The sequence below is a fragment of the Triturus cristatus genome, chromosome 6, assembly GCF_964204655.1.
Source record: "Triturus cristatus chromosome 6, aTriCri1.1, whole genome shotgun sequence".
In the NCBI taxonomy this organism is placed as follows: Eukaryota; Metazoa; Chordata; class Amphibia; order Caudata; family Salamandridae; genus Triturus; species Triturus cristatus.
Window position 1 is genome coordinate 1,907,320,067 of NC_140589.1, and position 24,318 is coordinate 1,907,344,384.

Consider the following 24,318-nt stretch of genomic DNA (forward strand, 5'->3'; position numbering starts at 1 on the left):
CTTACGAGACTGTGTCTTTTAGTAGAATGTAACGTGGGCGAATATTGAAGTGTACCTGTGTGCACAGATTGGTACAACTTTGGTTGTTTTTACGTTCCCTTTTCTTATGCCCATTGTCTGTAGAAATGTCGTGTGAGGCTTAGCTCACAGGTGTTGAAGAGACAAGTCTAGCAATTTGGTTTGTGTTGTTGTGTTTTCTCTTCCTTGTGCAGGGAAAGTATTCTCCTACCACAACTCGGGTGAGAGATCGCTCACCAGCGTGTCCCTTGTGGTGTTTTTTTTTTGTTAGGTGTATCATTTGATGTTCTGCCTAGAGTGTTGTGCATAAAAACTAACGTAGTTCTATTCTTTAGCACATTTGTTGTTGTGATGCCACAGAGCTTCGCTTTACAATGGCTGAGTGTTCATTAGTTCTTGTGGTGGTCATCACAGTTGGTCCCGTACCCATAGTATGGATGTGGGTAACAGCCCTTTTCTCATTTAATTTTGTTACTGCCACATGGGTGTATGTAACTTCTACATGGAGTTTGGTTGTGGGATAAATTTCCCCATTAGATTTCACTGTTTGTTTTTCCCACATGGGTGTATGTAACCTCTACTTGGAGGTTAGGACATGGGTTAGTTCCCATACTTTTACAGTACCTAGGTTAATCCTTACGCTGGGTTTGGATGTGGGTTTTTATCCCTGTTACAGTTGCGCGTAGTACAATTGTACATCCATTCACGGGTGTTTTTATGGGTGACAACCCATTTACTTTTTGTTTCCCTTTCTCTTGGGATTGAAGTAGCAGGGTATGCTACCTTTCGCTACTCTACGTTATGCTTTTTGGCATTTGTGTTGCGGGGTCTTTAACCCTTTGCGTTATAGTACATTAAGTTACAGTGTATTATACAAGATGCTTGAACTGTATTTCTTGTAATGCTACGCTTTTGCTTATGCTTCAAAATGTTTTATAATCTCATATTAGGGAGGATGGGGGGAAATTGTTGGACAATTGTTTATTTGCTGTATCTTTACCATCCTTTCTTGCTTTAATGGTTCTTTCTCCTGCGATGTTTTGTCTTGATTGCTGCATCCGAGAGACTTGTACCATTATTCATTCTTCTTGTTTATAGTTCTTGCTTGATGTTATATTACATTCATTTTTCGTTTTCTTTGAAGAAAAGCCCTGCTGCCTCTCGCTGCTCAGCCAGAGTGTGAGTTGGTCATGGAATGTTGGTGCGCCTGTGATGCGTGGAATGCCTGGGTGTCTGCGTGGATGAGTGTTGGCAGTTAGAGATGGGCTGAGCAGCTAGGCAGGCTGCTCCTGGTGGGGCTGGTACCACACCTGTGCTGGCTGGATTAAAGACTGATGTAACCTGTACTGGAGACTGAATAATGAAGACTTAACAATACATCCTGGCTCCAGGTGTCTACCTTCATAGGACACAACACAGTCCATGGTTGCTTTTGCTTCTAGACCATTATCCCCTGAAAAAGAAAAATTTTCATTTATTGAAATGCACAGATCACAAGCCCTTAGGGAAAGCTTTGTCTTCAGAAGGCATAGACAAAGCTACTCCTAGGATAGCGAAAATGACTCTAAAATTACTGGATTTAATCTATGAAGTGGTATACTACCAGGTAAAAGGAATCAGGTAGAGGATTATTTGAGCAGATTGACATTACTTTAGGATGGAGAGATTGATATGGATTGAGAGGATTATAGTGGGGCTAGCACAACAGCCAATAATAATGCAATTTCTAAGGAGGAATGGGATGTGGAATGTGGCAAAGATGTTCTGTTGAAGAAAGTGAGACATTTCATTGTTAAGGAGTGGCTGAAAAAGAAGGAACTACAGGAGGAGTACAGAAGATTTGGGGAAATCAATGATGAGTTGTCTGTTAATGATGCCAACTATTTTATCAGAGGTGACAGAGTAATGGTCCCGGTTGGGTTATAAGCAAGAAATTTGGATATCAACCACAGGGAAAATCTAGGCGTTGTGAAGTTAAAGAAAAGGGTAAAGTCATTATATTGGTGGCCAGGTAGGGACAAAGAGATTGAGGAGTTTGTTAGAACGTCTCATGTGTGTGCCAGTTCTGACAAGGCGCAGTTTTTGCTGAGGCTGTCATTGGAGGATAGACAAATTCCTGAGCGTCCTTGGGGGGATTCGAGTACTGACTTGGTGGGCCTCATTTTGTACGTCAGACGAGAGTACAAGCATGTGATAGTGGTTATTGATAAGTTTTCTAAGTGCCCTGAAGTGGAAGTCGTTTAAACAGCTGACAGCAGAACGATAATTCCTTTCCTTGGCAACATATTTTTGAGGGAAGGTATTCCTCAGTTTATTCTCAGTGGCAACGGTCTTCAGCTTATTTCTGAGAAGTTTGGAAGTTTTCTTAACAGGAATGGAATTGCCGGGAAAAAAACCTCCTGTTTACCACCGAGCAGGTAATGGCATTGTGGAACGCTTTAATAGAGTGGTGATTGGAAGCATGCAAGCTTCTATAAATGCTGGGAAAGATTAGATGAGGGAACTCTACAGGACAATTTGGGCATTTAGGATAACACCCACGGGACTGGTTATAGCCCATTTATGATTTTGAGAGGAAGAGAGCCTTTCACTTAGGACAATGTGGCATGGAATGACATGAAAATTTGTAGCAAGTGGTCACCTGTGGTTGTGAGATCAAATTTGAAGAAGATGCAGAAAGTCTTATTATAACAAAAAACATGGCACAAAAGATAATATTTAAGTCCTGGTGATTCGGTCGGAGTGAAGTTGGGCTTTAAAAGGTAGAGGGTACGTTTTCAGAACCTATGCAAGTGGGTGACGTGTACTCTAAATCAGCAAAATTGAGTGATGGGAAAGTGCGCCATTTTAGTAGAATGGCAAAATGTAATACAATTCTAAACTGGAAAAATGTCAGTGGAAATGACACATCTACTTCTACAGATTGAATGTAGGAGGAAGTTACCAAGTCATGGGGCACTGTAGTTGCTCCTTCGCCTGAAGGGGATATGAGTGGTGTATCTTCATCACTTCCTTCAAGTCAGGATGATGGTGTGATGGCCACGCGTAAGGGCAGACAAATAGTTTTACCCAAGTGTTTTTAAAATGTTGTCATGTAGATAATTGTTGCAATGAGGGGATGGTATGGGGAGTTGGGATATTTTTATATGATTGCATTTATTAGACTTTACTAAAATGTATGTCTTGCTGTCTTTATTCTTCCTAGAACTGTCTGCAGTTTTCTTAACCTTTTCTAAGGTTATGATCTTCATTTTATATTGGAACATCAGACTATGTCATATGTATTGTAACGCTTGTTTTCTATATAATTTTCTTATGTAAGTTTAGTTACTCTCACAATGATATGTATGTTGTTATTGGCTATCATACTGACTGCCATCATTGTTAGATGTAAAGAAGGAAGAGGTGGTATCCTGGCTACCAGATCCCTGGTAACTGGATGCCACAGGTTTCAGAATATGGAATAGGGATGGTGGCAGTTGAAGAGAGTTTCGCTTGTGGTTCCACTTACCTGCTTGCTCTCCAACAAAGCAACTGCTTTCTACCTACCTGCGTGGAGTCAGTCCTTACAACTGCTGGTTACTTTGCATACTGGTAATGACATTGTGCTGAGTCCTACTCCTGTGCTTTCATTCATAATCCCTCCCATCCTCACTGACATCTGTGGTGGTTAAGATGCTTGATTACTGACAGGGGGTGTGGAGGGGGGGGGGATTTTTATTGTAGGAAATAACGTGCGATTTCCTCATATGTAATGAAAGAAAACAAAGGAGGGACAATAGGGTAATGTTGAGCAAACCCATCCTCGCAGCAGGCTTCGACTTCACCCCTCAGCAATTTCAGTGACACCCTTTGCTGCCAGGACTCATTCGTCACCTTTGTGCCTCACGTTGTCATCTATTCTCTTGCCACGCCTCCCTTGTTTCACTTCACGGCATGGAATAAAACAATTTGCTAGCATTTTCTCCAAGAATTTTAAGTTCTATTAAGGACTCGGAGGCGAGGATTATTACTTCTCTTTCCTTTACTGCAATTTTTCAGCAGCCAATGAAAAACGTTGAAACATAACACAAACTACATTTTCCATGATGCTATGCTCTTTAGCCACCAATCACAGTCTCTCAGCCCGTAAAAGAGTACCCAATAACACATTGCAAGTCTCTTTCTTTGCATCAAGATGATCATCAACACCAACACTAATAACTCCTCAGCATCTACAGCCATCTCAGCAGCCATCTTTGAAGTCAGCAACAGCTCAAATTTGAACCAGAACACGCAGTGTCAAACTTGGCCAGAAACCTGGCACAGGATGACTCCCCCTTTGGCTCACCACCTGAAACGAAAAAAGGAACTAGTATTATCCATGGACAACGCCCAATATATAAGGGCGGGGAGCACATCATAACAGTCATAAACAATGAGTAATAGACACGATAATCCTCGCCTCCGTGTCCTTAATAGAATTGAAAATCCTTGGCACAAATGCTAGCAAATTTTTTATTCTTTTACAGGATCGGAGGCTCGGGTTATTGCTAGTTTAACTCTTATCAAAAACCACAGAAGTAATATCGTCCACAGGTTTATAATAAAACTGTTTAAAAGTAGATTCAGAAGACCGATTAGTCAATTAAATTGTATCCTGAATAGAAGAACCCAACATGTATGACTTAGACGCCATTGCTCCTCTAACAGAACAAATCAATAAAGGTTTCTGGCCCTTAATCAGTAAGGCTGGACCAAACAATGAACAAAATAACAAAAGTATTGCCAGTACTAATACCTTATTCTCCAACTCACTCAAAAGCAATCACTCGTGACACTCATAGTGATTGAAAAAAAATTATAAAATATTTTTATTTTATTTTTAAATACAGTTCATTCTCTGACAGAAGGACTATCTAGTTCATGTTATTACTTTCATGAGCCTTGTCCATATTATTCTTTTAGTGAACCACGACAGCTATTACATAAGACACATATTTTACATATGTAACAAAGACACAACAATTACACATACTAATATTACGACTATATATGAATTTGAGTGAGCTCAAATTCCACAGTGTTAAAAGAAAGAAAAAAGAAGAAAGAATACGGAACCCAAGGCAAAGGTTAGAGACAGAACACCACAGTTGTAGATTTTAAAATACACACAAACCCAGGGGGGAATTTTGGCCAAACAGTTAGGGTATTCAGGTCACTGGACAGACAACATTTTATCACTTGTTATACATTTGCTAAAGACCTGATACTTTTCTTTGAAGAAAACAGAACTTGTTTGAACACAACAAGCAAGAATATTACACAGACAACATAAAATTATCGTTTTGGTCCTTCAAAAATAATTGAAATCCTAGCAACAGGGAAAACCCTAGCAAAACCTCCTTTTCTTTAATAGGTCCTGTTGGGAAAAGTTGCTAGACTAGTAACGTTGACGTTTCGCCCCCTGTTATATATGTGCATATCAATGACATCACTGTGGGGTCTTCTTCAGGACGGGAAACTGTTGTGTATGCCCTGTTTCAGGAGAGAGAGGAAATATGTTGTTAAGAATTCAGTGTTGTGATGTGTACAGTCACAATCTATCGCCTTTGTTTGTTATTAATGTAGATTGTCACCTATGTTTGTTGTGAATGTTGGATATTTGTTTGGTTTAACAGAGTGTTCAAACATTTGATTTTTTCAATATACCAATATATTTTGCAAAACAATTGTCTTCTTGTTTCAGTGTTGTGCTATTCCAACATTTGGTGTGGGTCCTATCTAAAGGGGACTATATACAAGAAATAAGTTTTGAGGTAGCAGAACCATTTTTCCTATAGTGTACTAATCCCCAGGTTTTGTGCATTACTGGGTTACCCAATTGAGATTAAAGGGTCTTCCTGAATGGGCATGTGTCACAACCGGAGCACAGACGGCCTGAGGGAAAGTCAAGGAGTCCTGGAGCGTGAAACAATTGCCCAGGTCCCTAGAGCCACAAGAAGGGACAGGAAGGCTGACAATCCACCTTCCCAAGGACAACAGGGCCAGAAGGAGCCTAACACTTGGGGGGAGGGCCTGGCACCTGAAGAGGACACTGCTGTCCTCAGAGACTTGCTAGACTTGGCTGAGCTCCAGGGAGCAGAAGGTCCCTCTATGGAGGATCTCTGTCAAGGACAGAAGACCTTCCCCACTGTTAGAAATGGGGGCCTCTAGTTGGCAATGGTAGGTACCTTGACTAAGTAGGGACCCTTCCTTCTAGTCAGGGCAAGGAGGAAATACTGCTAAAATTACCCTTGCTCACCCCTTGGGTTTCTTGGCACAAGCAACATATCTCAGAGGCAATGTGTAAAGCATTTGCACATAACACACAGTAATACAGTGAAAACATTACAAAAGGACACCACACCAGTTTTAGAAAAATATCCAATATTCACCTGTGTAAAACAAGATCAAAACGATAAAAATCCAACATACAGTAATTCAAAATATCACCAAAGCAAAAATGTGCTTTAAATACAGTTCCTTGAAGCTGATAGCGCTGTCCGGGTCTATCAAGTCATCGTGACCACACAAATCCAACAGTTCTGGCTGACTAAGGCATCACAGGCTAGCTACAGTGTCGTAAACACACGCAAAACAGAACCTCTAGAGATGCAGGGCGTCGGGGACCTTGCAGTGAGCTCCGAATAGCCGGCGTCGGCAGGCGTTGGTTCCGGAGGTCAGTGCAGGAGTCGTCGGGCCCTATAAGTCACACGTGTTGCAGATCGAACTCTTTGTGGTTGAAGTCAGGAGCGCTGGCGTCGGCGGGCATCGGGCTGGAGTGCGAAGTGCAGCTGTGTGGTGTGCAATGCCCTCAGGTTGCGGTATAGGCAGCAGCTCGATGACGGTGTCCAGCAGCGTTGGTGAGACTAGGTCTGCGGTGCGAAGTGACATGGTGCTCATCGTCGTGCTGGCAGGCCACGGTGAAAGCAGCGTCCTCGTCATTGCTGAAGTGCTGTCGTCAGCTGATGATCTGGAGTCAATGGCGCCAGCATCAGTAGGCCGAGGCTGTGGTGTGGGACGGGGCAGTGCATCGTGTAACTTATGAGTGGTGCCCACAAACCACGATGCAGGCAGAGGCGTCAATGTCAACATAGAGCTGCCTCGTCACGGATACCAGGGTGGCAGTGTGATGTGTGGCGGTGCAGAGTGCAGTGCCCACAGGTCATGGTACAAGCAGTGGCTCAGTGGTGGTGTCAGATGGCATAATCGGTGAAACCTGGGTTGCGGTGCAAAGTGCGGTGGTGCCCTCTGCAGTGCCTTCAGTTCACGGTGTCGGTAGCGGTGTCGTAGATGGTGTTGGGTTGCTTTTTCTTCTGTTGTCACACAAAACACTGGTCCCAGTGCTGGTAGCAAATGAACTTGAAATCTTTGCTGTTTCTGAGACTTCTTGAACAGGGGGCAAGCTCTACCTCAAGCCCTTGGAAATACTCAGGAAAGCAGAGAGAAGCATCCACTGCTGGCAAACACAGCAAAGTGGTAAATGCTCCTCACAGCTTCTCCAGCTCTTCTTCTTGGCCGGTTCCTTGATCCAAAAGAGTTTTAAAGTCTTGGGGTCAGGGTCCCAATATTTATACCACATATCCTTTTGAAGTTGGTACAAACAAAGTTCCACTGGCATACATAAACCAGTTCTGCCAGGCCCAGGTCAGGTTCAATCAAGGAGCAGGAGATAGATTTGTGGAAGGCGGCCACAGTCCATTCAGGTGCAAATGATAATTCCTCCTACTACTCTAAATGTATTTAGGTCTATTCAGCCTGGCTATGAGTCACCCAGGAAAGGCAGGACACACCTCAACCTCCCCCTTGTGTCTGTCCAGTGTGAATGCATCTCCCCATCCCTGTCACTCCAAACCCAGACAGTGAATACACAAATGGCAGAGGCAAACAGGATGCGTAAGCAAGAAAAGGTGCACTTTTAAAGGTGGCATTTTCAAACACACAATATAAAACTCATCTATACTAAAAGAGGTTTTTTAACTTCACCGTTCTCCATCGTGCCCTCATGGAAAGTTATGCTTGTAGGATGTTACAAAGCAGCAGCTCCCATGTTAACCTATGGGGCAATAGCCTTGCAATAGTGAAGAATGAAATACACAGTATTTAACTATCAGGACATTTACAATACACCAGTACATGTCCTACCTTTCATATACGCTGCACCCTGACCAAAGGGGTACCTTGGGCCTACCTGAGGGGTGTCTTACATGTAAGAAAATGGAACATTAGGGATTGGCATGTGGGTGCACTTGCCAGGTCAACATGGCAGTAAAAACTGCACACAGACACTGCAGTGGCAGGTCTGGGACACCTTTGAAAGGCTAATTGTGTGGGTGGCACAACCAGTGCTGCAAGCCCGCTAGTAGCATCAGATTTACAGGCCCTGGGCACATGCATTGCACTGTAGTCAGGTCTTACTAGCAAATCAGATATGTCAATTATGGAAAAACAATCATTAACACAATTTAGAGTAGGAGCACTTTCACTTCAACACTGAACAGCAGTGAGAAAGTGCCAGAGACACTAAACCAGCAAAAAGAAGTCCAGCATAACAGAAGAGCCAGAAGGTCAGAAAGCAAAAACACAGGGGAAACACACCAAAAGATGGCAAGTCTAACACCGACCCTCAGGGGGCGTAGCCTGACCACCAAACGCGGCGGACACATCACTGAGGAGCTCTTCGGCCCCTGCGATGATCTTGAGGCATGCTTTGAGACCAGATGCTCCTTTTGGCAGAGAATCACTGGCTTGCCTCACTGAGGTCCTTGGACACCCCGGGGTGACTGCTGAGCGCTGGTGTGGCAATATGTTTAGCCGGCAAAGCATGGGATGGGCTGTACGGCCTGCCAATGTGACACTTCCGCCTGGGCCTGGGATCGCTGCTGCCCGGGCACCCTTGCATGGATATTTGCAGTATGTGAGAAGAAGGCGGGGCCTGTGGGGCGAGTACACTTATTTTACATTTCCTGTGACCTGAAGTGTTTAGCGGGCAGCAGGTTTATCCTGATAAGATACCAGTCCTGATTTTCATAGGCCATAGGAGGTCTGTGTGGCCTGCTGGGCCTGGGTGAGTGATCGGGGAAGAGTTGCTTCAAACTGAATGAAGGACTGAGCTGGCCCGAGGAGATTTACAAATAGTGTTGCAGACCCTTTAGAAGGGAGAAGTGGCGCATGCCATGGTATGGGTGACCGGTGGGGCACCCTGGGCAGGTGTGAGTGCCTGTGGTGCCTGTGCCCAGCTGAGGATTGGAGCCTTCATGAGCATAAACCTGGGAGAGTCATGTAGCATTTGCCTGAGTGGCTGTCTGCCCCTTGAGGGAGGGCACATGTTAACTGTTCTTGTCTTCCCCCTAGGATGGACTGCCCTGGGCACACCCCCAGCTACCCTAGAACTTGCAAATGGACTTCCTGCAAGGTGACTGTTAAGTGGCTTATATTCATTAATTCTCTATTTGGCCACTCTACCCTGCAGGTTGCCTTGAATCTAATAGACCCTTGCAGCCCTGGGACCCCTATTGGACTCCACCCTGCCTTGTGGGTGCTGACTGCCTACTCAGAGCCTGTCACCCACTCTGAGTTGAAGTGTTTAGCGAGCCAGACCTTTGTCTATCTACTGGGATTTTCTGAGGCTGCTTGTGCCCCTACATGCTTGGCTTGTGCCAGATAAAGATGAGGTGGGTCTTTTGTGCCGTCAACTCCTCTAAACTCTTGCAGGCCCCTTCCTCCTACTCTCAAGCTTTTTGTCATTGTATAGGGCCTTTTTCCGGCCTACAGGAGGACGTTTGGGAGCGTGAAGACACCGCACAGGAATTCGTGACAGAATCACTTGCCCAGGACTTGCAAATGTAGTCCTGTGTTGACGAGGAGCACCACAACAAGAGGACTTCCAATCCACACTCCCCTACGGGGTTGGATTTGTGTATGCCAATGCCTGCCCCCGATAAGTTTGATAGAATCTTGGCGGCTATTGCTGACTGCTGACAAGCATCTGAGGCCATATTTGTCTCTTCCACCAATTATTTTCCAATTTTTCAGGAGAACCAACATAAGATGTCTGAAAAGATCACTGCAAATACGCAAGCTATAGAGGAACTACAACCTTCTACAGGTGCGGTTACTGAACAAACTTGTGACATCATGGAAAGGCTGTGTGTTGGGGGGCGTGGCTAGCCAGCCATCATGGCGTACGCGAGGCTCCGGCCAATATCCCCTAATTATCCAGCAAAAAGATCCTGCAGAGGTGCTATCCGTGCTAAAAACATACAGGACTGGTGAGGCACCGAGGAGAGGCACCCGGAGGGCCTAGCGGAGTGATAATTCAACAGACGCGGTCGTGGCCGCAGCGCGGGGGAGCCACGAGGCCTAGGAGGAGCGAGCGCACGGGGAGGCAGCATGCGGTGAGGGGCTGAGGCCGGCGCTCGCAAATACAGCCCCAGCAATAGACACTGGGCGCGACTGCTGGTGCCAGGGAGGATGTCTGAACCAGCAAACGCCCCGGCGAGGCAGGGCCCCCAAGGTCTACGGACAGAGAGCGGCTTCCCGAGGCCTACTGACAGGAAGCAGAGACCCCCGGGGGTGGCTGCGAGTGACTAGCGGTGCCTGGAGACGGTGGTGGCAGCAGGCTGAGAGGAGGCGCTGGGCTCGCCCGACGAGCGCCATCTTATGCAGCCAAGGTGAGGCATGTGCTCAGGACGAGGCACGGACTTATGGCAGCAACGCGGAGTGAGAGGCGACGGCCTGAGCCTGAGCTGTAATCTGCAAATGACAGGGTGTCCTGCCGCCAGACGGGAGTAGCGGGCCCCTGGCGGGATCCTACTGTAAGCAGCGAGTCTATGAAAAGCGCATAAGAATCACGCTGAGGGGACAATTTCCAGCAATCACCCTTCCGCAGTGGAGGCCGCAGGGGTCATGCGACCCCTTGGAAGACCGCAAAGCAACACAGAGGTGGGTGGCTGCTGAACACCATGAGCGGACTGCACCGAGACTGGGGCGAGAACCAGATCCAGGTAGGACTAGACGAGGTCTCCTACCACAGCGGAGGCCACCTGACCCACCTGGCAGACTGGGGAAGTAAAGAGCTGGCCCAGGCCTGCAATCCACGCAGGAGGTGGATAGTCACTGGGCAGCTGGCCGCCATTTAGTTGTGAACCAGAACATTGGGAATTTCTGCCGAAGTGTTACTGAACTGCAGTGGGAGCCCTGGATCTGATAGGGCGACAGCAGACGGGCCAGACGAGCGGTGAGTGGCCACAGTACTGAGCAGAACCGCAGGGGAACCTCTGGGACACCCCCGGGGTAGAAGAGAGTCCAAAGCAGCGCCCCGTGCTGAAGCAGTGGAGCGAACTTACCGCTGCAACACACTAGAGACGCCCCCACTGGCCGCCATAAGCGGAGTATGGGCGCTTCCCCGCTGCAGTGCGCCCAGGGCCACAAAGTCTACCTGCTGAGAAGCCCGCTCCTGAACCGAGACGTTCCCACTGGGAAGAACGCCCACTGAGCATAATCCTAATTAAGTGGCACGAGTGATCCACGATTGAGAGCGAGCCCAGAGTCTCTTAGATCAAGATTAGTGGCCCACCGACAGTCGAGACCAACCACACTAAGGGCTGCTCACGAATGCCAACAGTGCAGCAACTTGTAATGGGCCGGCTAAGAGACAAGTCGCAGCAAGGACCGCCATGCACGGGAAGCCTAGACCCCCCCCACACGCGCGACACGGCAGAGAGATGGAATCGCAGGTGACGACTCTCGCGGCCAAGATGCATTCGGTGCTCGCAGCGGTGGAAAAGATTGGTGCCAGTTTGAACAGACAAGGACGTCCCTGGAAACGCGGATCGACAAAGTCACCTCAGACTTCACCCTCCTGCACGCAGACCACCATAAACTGGCTGAGACGGTTATGGCACATGGTCATGCCCTCCAAGAGCTTCAGCCTGTCACCCAGAGCCATGCTGCTGCACCACAAGACATGATAGACCACGTGCATGCGCTCGAAGACAGAGTAGAAGATGCAGAAGGGCGCTCCCGCCACAACAACGTTTGTGTGGTGGGCCTTCCAGAGGGGGAGGAAGGTAGAAGCCTGGAGCAATATGTTGAGCGCTGGGTACGAGACCTGCTGCCTCAGGGGGCATTGTCACTGCAATTTGTAGTGGAGAGGGCGAACCGGGTGCTGGTGCAGAAGCCTCGACCGGGCGCCAGGCCCCGCCCGTTCCTCTTCAAACTCCTCAACTACAGGGACAGAGACGCAGTGCTGCGCGAAACCCGGAAGCTAGGTGACCTTAAAGTGGGCGGCAGTCAAGCCAGGTTCTGTCCAGACTACACCGCACTCGTGCAGCAGCGCAGAAGCAACTACATGGCAGTGAAGCATCAACTTCGGGAACTGGAGCTGCCCTACTCCCTGCTATTCCCTGCCAGGCTAAGAGTGGTAACAAAAGAGGGGACCCGCTTCTTCGATTCCCCCGTGGAGGCGAGGGACTGGCTGGAGGAGTCGGGCTGTGGACAGGAGCACACCCTCCGGGCCCGGACGCTGGCAACGCGACATAGAGGAGAACTCGACGGCGCAGAAAACGTGGGACATTCCAGACGGCAAGGTCAGGTCCAGTAGCGCCAAGTCCTGAGAAATCAGGATGGAGCGACAGGATGTCTTAGAGGCAGTAGCAACTCTTGGAACTGCACACAGTAGTGAATTCATGGAAGCCTGCATGCAAGACTCATCAGAAACTAGCGGCCCATCATCCCCTTCAACTGCAATCTCTGAAGATATGAGCCTGCCAGTGGTAACCCCACAAACTGCTGATAACATCATATGATATCATAACGCTGCGTTGGATTCAGTCATAGTTAACCTACGCAAGTAGAGCTTAGTTTATTTGTTTTCCTCACACATGTTCTTAGAACGCACCACACAATAGGGGTGCCACTAAGGCGCAAACGGGCGCACACGATACCTTAAGAGAAAGTCAGGTAACCGCTGTGCACCAGTCTGACCGTACCGCGCATCACACTGAGATAACTTGGAGTTGGTGGTACTCCATTAAGTCCCAAACCAGACCTGCGCACTGCCCTAGACAATCAGCACGATGATGCATCTCCTAAACACACCGGAGACAATAGGGGGAGACAGTAAAGACAAGACAGCGCTAGCGCACGTGTCCCACAAGGCTCCACACTGGACTAGCTCATAATCAATACTTGTTACAGACGTTTGGACGGACATCCCCCTGGGGATACGCCCCAACTGTTATGTTTGCAGTTGTTATGTTGTTTTCATTGCAGCAAACCAACATACCCCCACGACCATGGCACCCACACACCAGTGAGACCCCCACACTAGACACTACAGTTGACTAACCAGCTAAGCGATGATGCAAACTAACATAATAACATGGAATATACGCGGCATGCACCCACCCACAAGGTGCTACTCTATATTTCCCTACCTCCATAGACATTTAGTGGGTATCGCCCTCTTACAGGAGACACACATGACACAGGCAGAGCTTGACAGGCTCCGCAGGCACTGGAGAGGGCAGATATACGGCACCGCCTTTTCAGCACACGCGTGCGGTACACTAATCTGGGTACGGGCGGGCACTCCATTCATCTGTGAAGACGTGGTAACAGATCGAGAGGGCAGGTACACCTTCATGCGTGGGAAGTTAAATGGCCAAACAATACTACTGGGGTCGGTATATGCCCCCAATATAGACCAACCGTCATTCCTAACACAATTATCACAGGTCCTGACACCTACACTGGGCTCCCCTGGCTGTTGGGCGGGGATTTTAACATGGTGCTTGATCTTCAGTTGGATTGATCTTTTCCCCCTCTCTGCATGACAACGGCGGTGTCAAACGCGCAAGCACTCGGGGACTGGCTTTCGAATTGGGCATTACAAGACATGTGGCGCATCCTCCACCTAACCGAGCAAATCGACTCCTATTATTCCGCAGTACATGATCTGCATGTACGGCTTGACAGGTTGGTGGGTTCCCAATCCCTGCTCCCGCTAGTTGCGAAATCGGAATATCTGGGGCGGACGCACTCCAATCATAACCCCCTGTGGTTCCATTTTAGGTGGGAAGAAGACCGCCCCCGTTCCCATATGGTGACTCCAACCCAACGCGCTAGAGGACCCGGAGTTCCTTTTCATCGCTGGGGACGGCAATTCTCACGTACTTTGACATTAACGAGGGGACGGCAAGCAACACACTAGTAGAGTGGGATGCCCACAAAGTGGCGACCAGGGGACACCGTCTGGGGGCTACGTGGAACATACATTAGAAGCTATCAACCTCACTTACACAATTGGAATCCAAGCTGTTACAATACGAACGTGAAGGGGAAGGGAGTGGTAGACACTTGAGCTGACTGGAGGAGCTTCGCGCCCAACATGCAGAGCTCCTGGAGCGCCTGAGGTGTCATAACTATATGGCCCATACAGCCCGAACGCACTACCCCCCTCAATGCGGGAAGCGTACCTGGTCTCCCGGCTAAAACCGGACAGAGACCCCACAGCCCTCGGTTTATATCGACCCTTGGCGATGCTCACTGTAGACTACAGGATCCTTGCTAAAGTGTTGGAGGAAAGATTAGCGCTGGTGGTCCCCCAGTTAGTTCACACTGACCAAAATGGTTTTGTGCCCGCACAGTGCACATCGCTGAACCTGCGGAGGTACTTCAGTGTGGCGACTGAAGCCACACAGGAGTGGCCTAGGGCAGGATGTCTTATCCTAGACCTGGAAAAAGCATTTGATTGCTTAGAACGGGGCTACCTGTCGGCGGTGCTGTTGAGATTCGGACTGGACATGGGGTTCCTCCAAATGGTCAATTTACTGTACAAAAATACCACAGTCCAAGTACAGTTGGGCACATACATCTCTAATGCCATACCGGTGGGCCGGGGCACCAGACAGGGGTGCCCCTTGTCCCCTTTACTGTTTGTGCAGGCGATTGAGCCCCTAGCAGTGGCGATACATGCAACACTAGGGGATGGAATACCACTGGGGGATGCGGTCCATCCAGTGTCGCTATACGCAGAAGACCTGTTGGTCTATGTGAAGGACATAGAGAACATACCCGACCGGCTGGCACACCTGCTGCAGAACTTCGCCCCCATTTCGGAGCTCCGAGTGAATGCTGGCAAATACTGAATTTATGCGTTTGGTAAGGGAAACCTTGACCCGGGCTACACCCTTAATGGTACGCGAGTACAGTGGAAGGAGTGCACCTTCCGCTACCTGGGGATACAGATATACCGCCAACCGCCAACCAAAAGACCTGTTCGACGGGAAGGCTGTAACGGCGATCAAATCGCAGGTGCGCTTCTGGAGCACACTACCACTGACGACCACTGGCAGGGTAGCGCTTGCTAAAATTGTCATGCTTTCCCGACTCCTGTACTATTTCGCCAAATTTACCCCTGTTTATTCCTGCGGCCTTCTTTGCCACACTCACTAAACTGCTAAGGGACTTTATCTGGGGCAACGCTCGGCATAGACTGGCATTAACAAAATTATATTTTCCAACTGATCAGGGAGGCCAGGCTGCGCCCTGTTTCGAACACTATTACCTTGCCGCCCAACTGCAATGGATAGCACGCTGGCTCGCAGATCGGGGTCGAGAGGACACGGCAACCGTGCTGCCACCCTACTCGCTGGAGCAAATAACTAGCCTCTTTTACCCTGCTGCCAATGCCATGCCGCCAGCGCCTCTTCTGTTAGCGGTGGCATACAAATGCTACTGCACGGCCTTATATATCACCAAAACTATTGTTCCCTATGCGCCTGCAATACCACTGGAGGGATCCCCTAGCGGTGACGGGGTTCTCCCATCTCTTACGCGGGAGGCTGATATACAAGATCTTCCCAAATGTGGCTTTGGACTGTCCTAATCAATATACAGTGGGCCTGTCCTCATTATGCTTTAGCTAATCCATATACTGTGGGCCTGTCCACATTGTGCTTTACCTAATCTATGTACTGTGGTCCTGTCCTCATTGTGCTTTACCTGAGGTGGACCTAATCTATATACTGTGAGCCTGTCCTAATCTATGTACTGTGGGCCTGTCCTCATTGTACTTTACCTGAGGTGGACCTAATCTATATACTGTGAGCCTGTCCTAATCTATATACTGTGGACCTGTCAACATCTATATACTGTGGGACTGTAGTAATCTATATAGTGTGGGCCTGTCCTCATTGCACTTTACCTAATCTATGTACTGTGGGCCTGTCCTCATTGTGCTTTGCCTGAGGTGGACCTAATCCATATACTGTGGGCCTGTCCTCATTGTGCTTTACCTAATCCATATACTGTGGGCCGGTCCACTTTGTGCTTTACCTAATCTATGTACTGTGGACCTGTCCTCATTGTGCTTTACCTGAGGTGGACCTAATCTATATACTGTGAGCCTGTCCTAATCTATATACTGTGGGCCTGTCCTCATTGTACTTTACCTAATCTATGTACTGTGGGCCTGTCCTGATTGTGCTTTACCTGAGGTGGACCTAATCTATATACTGTGAGCCTGTCCTAATCTATATACTGTGGGCCTGTCCTCATCTATATACTGTGAGCCTGTCCTAATCTATATAGTGTGGGCCTCTCCTCATTGTACTTTACTTAATCTATCTACTGTGGGCCTTTTCTCATTGTGCTTTGCCTGTGGTGGACCTAATCCATATACTGTGGGCCTGTCCTCATTGTGGTTTGCCTGAGGTGGACCTAATCCATATACTGTGGGCCTGTCCTCATTGTGGTTTACCTTTCGCGGACCTAATCTATATACTGTGGGCCGGTCCTCATTGTGCTTTACCTGAGGTGAACCTAATCTAAATACTGTGGGCCTGTCCTCAGTGTGCTTTACCTGAGGTGAGCCTAATCGATATATTGTGGGCCTGTCCCAATTGCATCTTACCTGAGGTGGAGCTAATCTATATGTTGTGGGCCTGTCCTCACTGTGCTTTACCTGAGGTGGACCTAATCTATATGCTGTGGGCCTGTCCTAGTTGTGATTTACCTGAGGTGGACCTAAATTATATGCTGTGGGCCTGTCCTAGTTGTGATTTACCCGCCGAGGTGGACCTAAACTATATACTGCGGGCCTGTCCTCATTGTGTTTTACCTGAGGCGGATCTAATCTATATACTGTGAGCCTGCCCTCATTGTGCTTTACCTGAGGCGGACCTAATCTATATACTGTGGGACTGTCCTCATTGTGCTTTACCTGAGGCGGACCTAATCAATATACAGTGGGCCCGTCCTTATTGTGCTTTACATGGGGTGAACCTAATTGATATATTGTGGGTGTGTCCTAATCTATATACTGTGGGCCTGTCCTCACTGTGCTTTACCTGAGGCGGATCTAATCTATATACTGTGGGCCTGTCCTCATTGTACTTTACATAATCTATGTACTGTGAGCCTGTCCTCATTGTGCTTTGCCTGAGGTGGACCTAATCTATATAGTGTGAGCCTGTCCTAATCTATATACTGTGGGCCTGTCCTCATCTATATACTGTGGGCTTGTCCTAATTGTGATTTACCCGCCGAGGTGGACCTAAACTATATACTGTGGGCCTGTCCTCATTGTGTTTTACCTGAGGCGGATCTAATCTATATACTGTGGGCCTGTCCTCACTGTGCTTTACCTGAGGCGGATCTAATCTATACACTGTGGGCCTGTCCTCATTGTACTTTACCTAACCTATGTACTGTGGGCCTGTCCTCATTGTGCTTTACCTGAGGTGGACCTAATCCATATACTGTGGGCCTGTCCTCATTGTGCTTTACCTGAGGCGGACCTAATCTATATACTGTGGGCCTGTCCTCATTGTGCTTTACCTGAGGTGAACCTAATCTATATATTGTGGGCCTGTCCTCACTGTGCTTTACCTGAGGTGGATCTAATCTATATACTGTGGGCCTGTCCACATTGTGCTTTACCTAATCCATAAACTGTGGGCCTGTCCACATTGTGCTTTACCTAGTCTATATTCTGTGGGCCTGTCTTCTTGGTGCTTTACCTGAGGCAGACCAAACCTATATAATGTGGCCCTGTCCTCATCTATATACTGTGAGCCTGTCCTAATCTATATACCGTGCGCCTGTCCTCATCTATATATGGTAGGCATGTCCTAATCTATATAGTGTGGGCCTGTCCTCATTGTACTTTACCTAATCTATGTACTGTGGGACTGTCCTCATTGTGCTTTACCTGAGGTGGACAGAATCTATATACTGTGGGCCTGTCCTAATTTATATACTGTGGGCCTGTCCTCATTGTGCTTTACCTGACGTGGACCTAATCTATATACTGTGGGCCTGTCCTAATCTATATACTGTGGGCGTGTCCTCATTGTGCTTTACCTGAGGTGGACCGCATCTATATACTGTGGCCCTGTCCTAATCTATATACTGTAGCCCTGTCCTCATTGTGGTATCCCTGAGGTGGACCTAATCTATATATAGTGGGTCTGTCTTCATTGTGCTTTGCCCGAGGCGGCCCAAATCTATATACTCAGGGCCTTTCTTCATCGTGCTTTACCTAATCTATATACTCTGGGCCTGTCCTAATTGTGCTTTGACTGAGGCCACCCTACTTTATATACTGTGGGTGTGTACTCATTGTGCGTTACCTGTGGCGGACCTAATCTATATACTGTGGGCCTGTCTTCATTGTTCTTTACCTGAGATGGACCTAATCTATATACTGTGGGCCTGTCCTCATTCTTCTTTACATGAGATGGACCTAATCTATATATTGTGGGCCTGTCCTAATCTATATACTGTGGGCCTGTCCACACAGTGCTTTACCTGAGATGGATCTAATCTATATACTGTGGGCCTGTCCTCATTGTACTTTACCTGAGGTGGACCTAATCTGTATACTGTGGGCTTGTCCACATTGTGCTTTACCTAATCCATATACTGTGGGCCTGTCCACATTGTGCTTTACCTAATCTATATATTGTGGGCCTGTCCTCATCTATATACTGTGAGCCTATCCTAATCTATATACCGTGGGCCTGTACTCATCTATATACTGTATGCCTGTCCTAATCTATATACTGTAGGCCTGTCCTCATGCTTTACCTGAGGCAGATACAATCCATAAACTGTGGGCCTGTCTTCATTGTGCTTTACCAGAGGCAGATCTAATCTATATTCTGTGGCCCTGCCCTCATTGTGCTTTACCTGAGATGGACCTAATCTATGTACTGTGGGCCTGTCCTCATTGTGCTTTACCTGAGGTTGACCTAATTTACATACTGTGGGCCTGTCCTAATTTATATACTCTGGGCCTGTCATTGTGCTTTACCTGAGGTGGACCTAATCTATATACTGTGGGCCTGTCCTAATCTATATACGGTGTGCCTGTCCTCATTGTGCTTTAGATGAGGTTGACCACATCTATATACTGTGGGCCTGTCCTAATCTATATACTGTAGGCCTGTCCTCATTGTGATATACCTGAAGCGCACCTAATCTATATATAGTGTGCCTGTCCTCATTATGTTTTGCCTGAGGCGACCCTAATCTATATACTCAGAGCCTTTCTTCATTGTCCTTTACCTAATCTATATACTGTGGCCCTGTCATCATTGTACTTTGACTGAGGCTGCCCTAATCTATATACTCAGGGCCTGTCTTCATTGTGCTTTACCTAATCAGTATACAGTGGGCCTATCCTCATTGTGCTGTACCTGAGGTGGACCTAATCTACATACTGTGGGCCTGTCCTCATTGTGCTTTACCTGAGATGAACCTAATCGATATATTGTGAGCCTGTCCTCATTGTTCTTTACCTGAGATGGAACTAATCTATATACTGTGGGCCTGTCCTCACTGTGCTTTACCTGAGGTGGACACAAACCTATATAAAGTGGGCCTATCCTCATTGTGCTTTACCTGAGGTGAACCTAATTGATATATTGTGAGCCTGTCCTCATTATTCTTTACCTGAGATGGAACTAATCTATATACTGTGGGCCTGTCCTCATTATGTTTTACCTGAGGCAGACCTAATCTATATACTGTGGGCCTGTCCACATTCTGCTTTACCTGAGGTGGACCTAATCTACATACTTTGGGCCTGTCCTCATTGTGCTTTACCTGAGGTGAACCTAATTGATATATTGTGAGCCTGTCCTCATTGTTCTTTACCTGAGATGGAACTAATCTATATACTGTGGGCCTGTCCTCACTGTGCTTTACCTGAGGCGGACACAAACCTATATACTGTGGGCCTGTCCTCATTGTGCTTTACCTGAGGTGAACCTAATTGATATATTGTGAGCCTGTCCTCATTGTTCTTTACCTGAGATGGAACTAATCCATATACTGTGGACCTGCCCTCATTGTGCTTTACCTGAGGTGGACCTAATCTATATACTGTGGGCCTGTCCTCATTGTGCTTTACCTGAGGTTAACCTAATCGATATATTGTGAGCCTGTCCTCATTGTTCTTTACCTGAGATGGAACTAATCTATATACTGTGGGCCTGTCCTCACTGTGCTTTACCTGAGGCGGACACAAACCTATATACTGTGAGCCTGTCCTCATTGTATTTACCTGAGGCGGACCTAATCTATATACTGTGGGCCTGTCCTAATTTATATACTGTGGGCCTGTCCACATTATGTTTTACCTGAGGCAGACCTAATCTATATACTGTGGGCCTGTCCACATTCTGCTTTACCTGAGGTGGACCTGATCTATATATTGTGGACCTGTCCTAATCTATATACTGTAGCCCTGTCCTCATTGTGGTATACCTGAGGTGGACCTAATCTATATATAGTGGGTCTGTCCTCATTGTGCTTTGCCCGATGCGGCCCTAATCTACATACTCAGGGACTTTCTTCATTGTGCTTTACCTAATCTTTATACTGTGGCCCTGTCCTCATTGTGCTTTACCTGAGGCGAACCTAATTGATATATTGTGGGTCTGTCCTCATTGTGCTTTACCTGAGGCGGACCTAATCTATATACTGTGGGCCTGTCTTCATTGTTCTTTACCTGAGATGGACCTAATCTATATACTGTGGGCCTGACCTCATTCTTCTTTACCTGAGATGGACCTAATCTATATATTGTGGGCCTGTCCTAATCTATATACTGTGGGCCTGTCCTCACAGTGCTTTACCTGATATGGATCTAATCTATATACTGTGGGCCTGTCCTCACAGTGCTTTACCTGAGGTGGATCTAATTTATATACTGTGGGCCTGTCCTCATTGTACTTAACCTGAGGTTGACCTAATCTGTATACTGTGAGTTTGTCCACATTGTGCTTTACCTAATCCATATACTGTGGGCCTGTCCACATTGTGCTTTACCTAATCTATATACTGTGGGCCTGTCCTCATCTATATACTGTGAGCCTGTCCTAATCTATATACCGTGGGCCTGTCCTCATCTATATACTGTAGGCTTGTCCTAATCTATATACTGTAGGCCTGTCCTCATGCTTTACCTGAGGCGGATAAAATCCATAAACGGTGGGCCTGTCCTCATTGTGCTTTACCAGAGGCAGATCTAATCTACATTCTGTAGCCCTGCCCTCATTGTGCTTTTCCTGAGATGGACCTAATCTATGTACTGTGGACCTGTCCTCATTGTGCTTTACATGAGGTGGACCTAATTTATATACTGTGGGCCTGTCCTAATTTATATATTCTGGGCCTGTCATTGTGCTTTACCTGAGGTGGACCTAATCTATATTCTGTGGGCCTGTCCTAATCTATATACGGTGTGCCTGTCCTCATTGTGCTTTAGATGAGGTGGACAGCATCTATATACTGTGGCCCTGTCCTAATCTATATACTGTAGGCCTGTCCTCATTGTGCTATACCTGAGGCGCACCTAATCTATATATAGTGGGCCTGTCCTCATTATGCTTTGCCTGAAGTGACCCTAATTTATATACTCAGGGCCTTTCTTCATTGTCCTTTACCTAATCTATATACTGTAGGCCTGTCCTCATTGTGCTATACCAGAGGCGGACATAATCTATATATAGTGGGACTGTCCTCATTGTGCTTTGCCTGAGGCGGCCCTAATCTATATACTCAGGGCCTTTCTTCATTGTGCTTTACCTAATCTATATACTCTGGGCCTGTCCTCATTGTGCTTTAACAGTGGCGGCCCTAATCTATATACTCAGGGGCTGTCTTCATTGTGCTTTACCTAATCAGTATACAGTGGGCCTATCCTCATTGTGCTTTGCCTGAGGTGAAACTAATCCATATACTGTGGGCCTGTCCTCATTGTGCTTTACCTGAGGTGAACCTAATCGATATATTGTGAGCCTGTCCTCATTGTTCTTTACCTGAGATGGAACTAATCTATATACTGTGGGCCTGTCCTCACTGTGCTTTACCTGAGGCGGACACACACCTATATACTGTGAGCCTGTCCTCATTGTATTTACCTGAGGCGGACCTAATCTATATACTGTGGGCCTGTCCTAATTTATATACTGTGGGCCTGTCCACATTATGTTTTACCTGAGGCAGACCTAATCTATATACTGTGGGCCTGTCCACATTCTGCTTTACCTGAGGTGAACCTAATGTATATACTGTGGGCCTGTTCTAATCCATATACTGTGGGCCTGTCCTCATTGTGCTTTACCTGAGGTGGACCTAATCTATATAGTGAGGACCTGTCCTAATCCATATACTGTGAGCCTGTCCTGATTGAGCTTTACCTGGGGTGAACCTAATTGATATATAGTGGGCTTGTCCTCATTGTGCTTTACCTGAGGTGAACCTAATCCATATACTGTGGGCCTGTCCTCATTGTGCTTTACCTGAGGTGGACCTAATCTATATACTGTGGGCCTGTCCTCATTGTGCTTTACCTGAGGTGGACCTAATCTATATACTGTGGGCCTGTCCTCACTGTGGTTTACCTGAGGCGGATGTAGTCTATATACTGTGGGCCTGTCCTCATTGTACTTTACCTAATCTATGTACTGTGGGCCTGTCCTCATTGTGCTTTACCTGAGGTGGACCTAATCTATATACTGTGGGCATGTCCTAATTTATATACTGTGGGCCTGTCCTGATTGTGCTTTACCTGAAGTGGACCTAATCTATATACTAAGGGCCTGTCCTCATTGTGCTTTACATGGGGTGGACCGCATCTATATACTGTGGGCCTGTCCTAATCTATATACTGTTGGAATGTCCTCATTGTGATATACCTGAGGCGGACATAATCTATATATAGTGGGCCTGTCCTCATTGTGTTTTGCCTGAGGCGGCCCTTATCTATATACTCAGGGCCTTTCTTCATTTTGTTTTACCTAATCTATGTACCCTGGGCCTGTCCTTGTGCTTTAACTGAGGCGGCCCTAATCTATATACTCAGGGATGGTCTTCATTGTCCTTTACCTAATCTATATACTGTGGGCCTGTCATCGTTGTGCTTTGACTGAGGCTGCCTTAATCTATATACTCAGGGCCTGTCTTCATTGTGCTTTACCTAATCAGTATACAGTGGGCCTATCCTCATTGTGATTTGCCTGAGGTGCAACTAATCCATATACTGTGGGCCTGTCCTCATTGTGCTTTACCTGAGGCGGACCTAATCTATATACTGTGGGCCTGTCCTTATTGTGCTTTACCGGAGGTGAACCTAATCGATATATTGTGAGCCTGTCCTCATTGTTCTTTACATGAGATGGAACTAATCTATATACTGTGGGCCTGTCCTCACTGTGCTTTACCTGAGGCGGACACAAACCTATATACTGTGAGCCTGTCCTCATTGTATTTACCTGAGATGGAACTAATCTATATTCTGTGGGCCTGTCCTCACTGTGCTTTACCTGAGGCAGACACAAACCTATATACTGTGAGCCTGTCCTCATTGTATTTACCTGATGCGGACCTAATCTATATACTGTGGGCCTGTCCTAATTTATATACTGTGGGCCTGTCCACATTATGTTTTACCTAAGGCAGACCTAATCTATATACTGTGGGCCTGTCCACAGTCTGCTTTACCTGAGGTGAACCTAATGTATATACTGTGGGCCAGTTCTAATCCATATACTGTGGGCCTGTCCTCATTGTGCTTTGCCAGAGGTGGACCTAATCTATATAGTGAGGACCTGTCCTAATCCATATACTGTGGGCCAGTCCTGATTGAGCTTTACCTGGGGTGAACCTAATTGATATATTGTGGGCTTGTCCTCATTGTGCTTTACCTGAGTTGAACCTAATCCATATACTGTGGGCCTGTCCTCATTGTGCTTTACCTGAGGT

General features: G+C 47.1%; 1 protein-coding gene across 2 annotated transcripts in view; it reads right to left on the reverse strand.

Moving 5' to 3' along the window:
* Window positions 1-4,033: 4,033 nt before the first annotated feature.
* The window catches only part of LOC146822410 (NACHT, LRR and PYD domains-containing protein 12-like), a 683,437-nt gene continuing 663,152 nt past the window's right edge, over window positions 4,034-24,318 (reverse strand). The window contains exon 13 of one of the 2 annotated variants that reach the window (XM_085613496.1): window positions 4,034-4,351. In XM_085613496.1, coding sequence (XP_085469622.1) covers window positions 4,345-4,351 — 7 coding nt within the window. In that variant the 3' untranslated portion in view covers window positions 4,034-4,344. Of the gene's footprint in view, window positions 4,352-4,990; window positions 5,536-24,318 lie in introns of those variants that run through there. The other variant, XM_085613493.1, reaches the window with a different exon arrangement.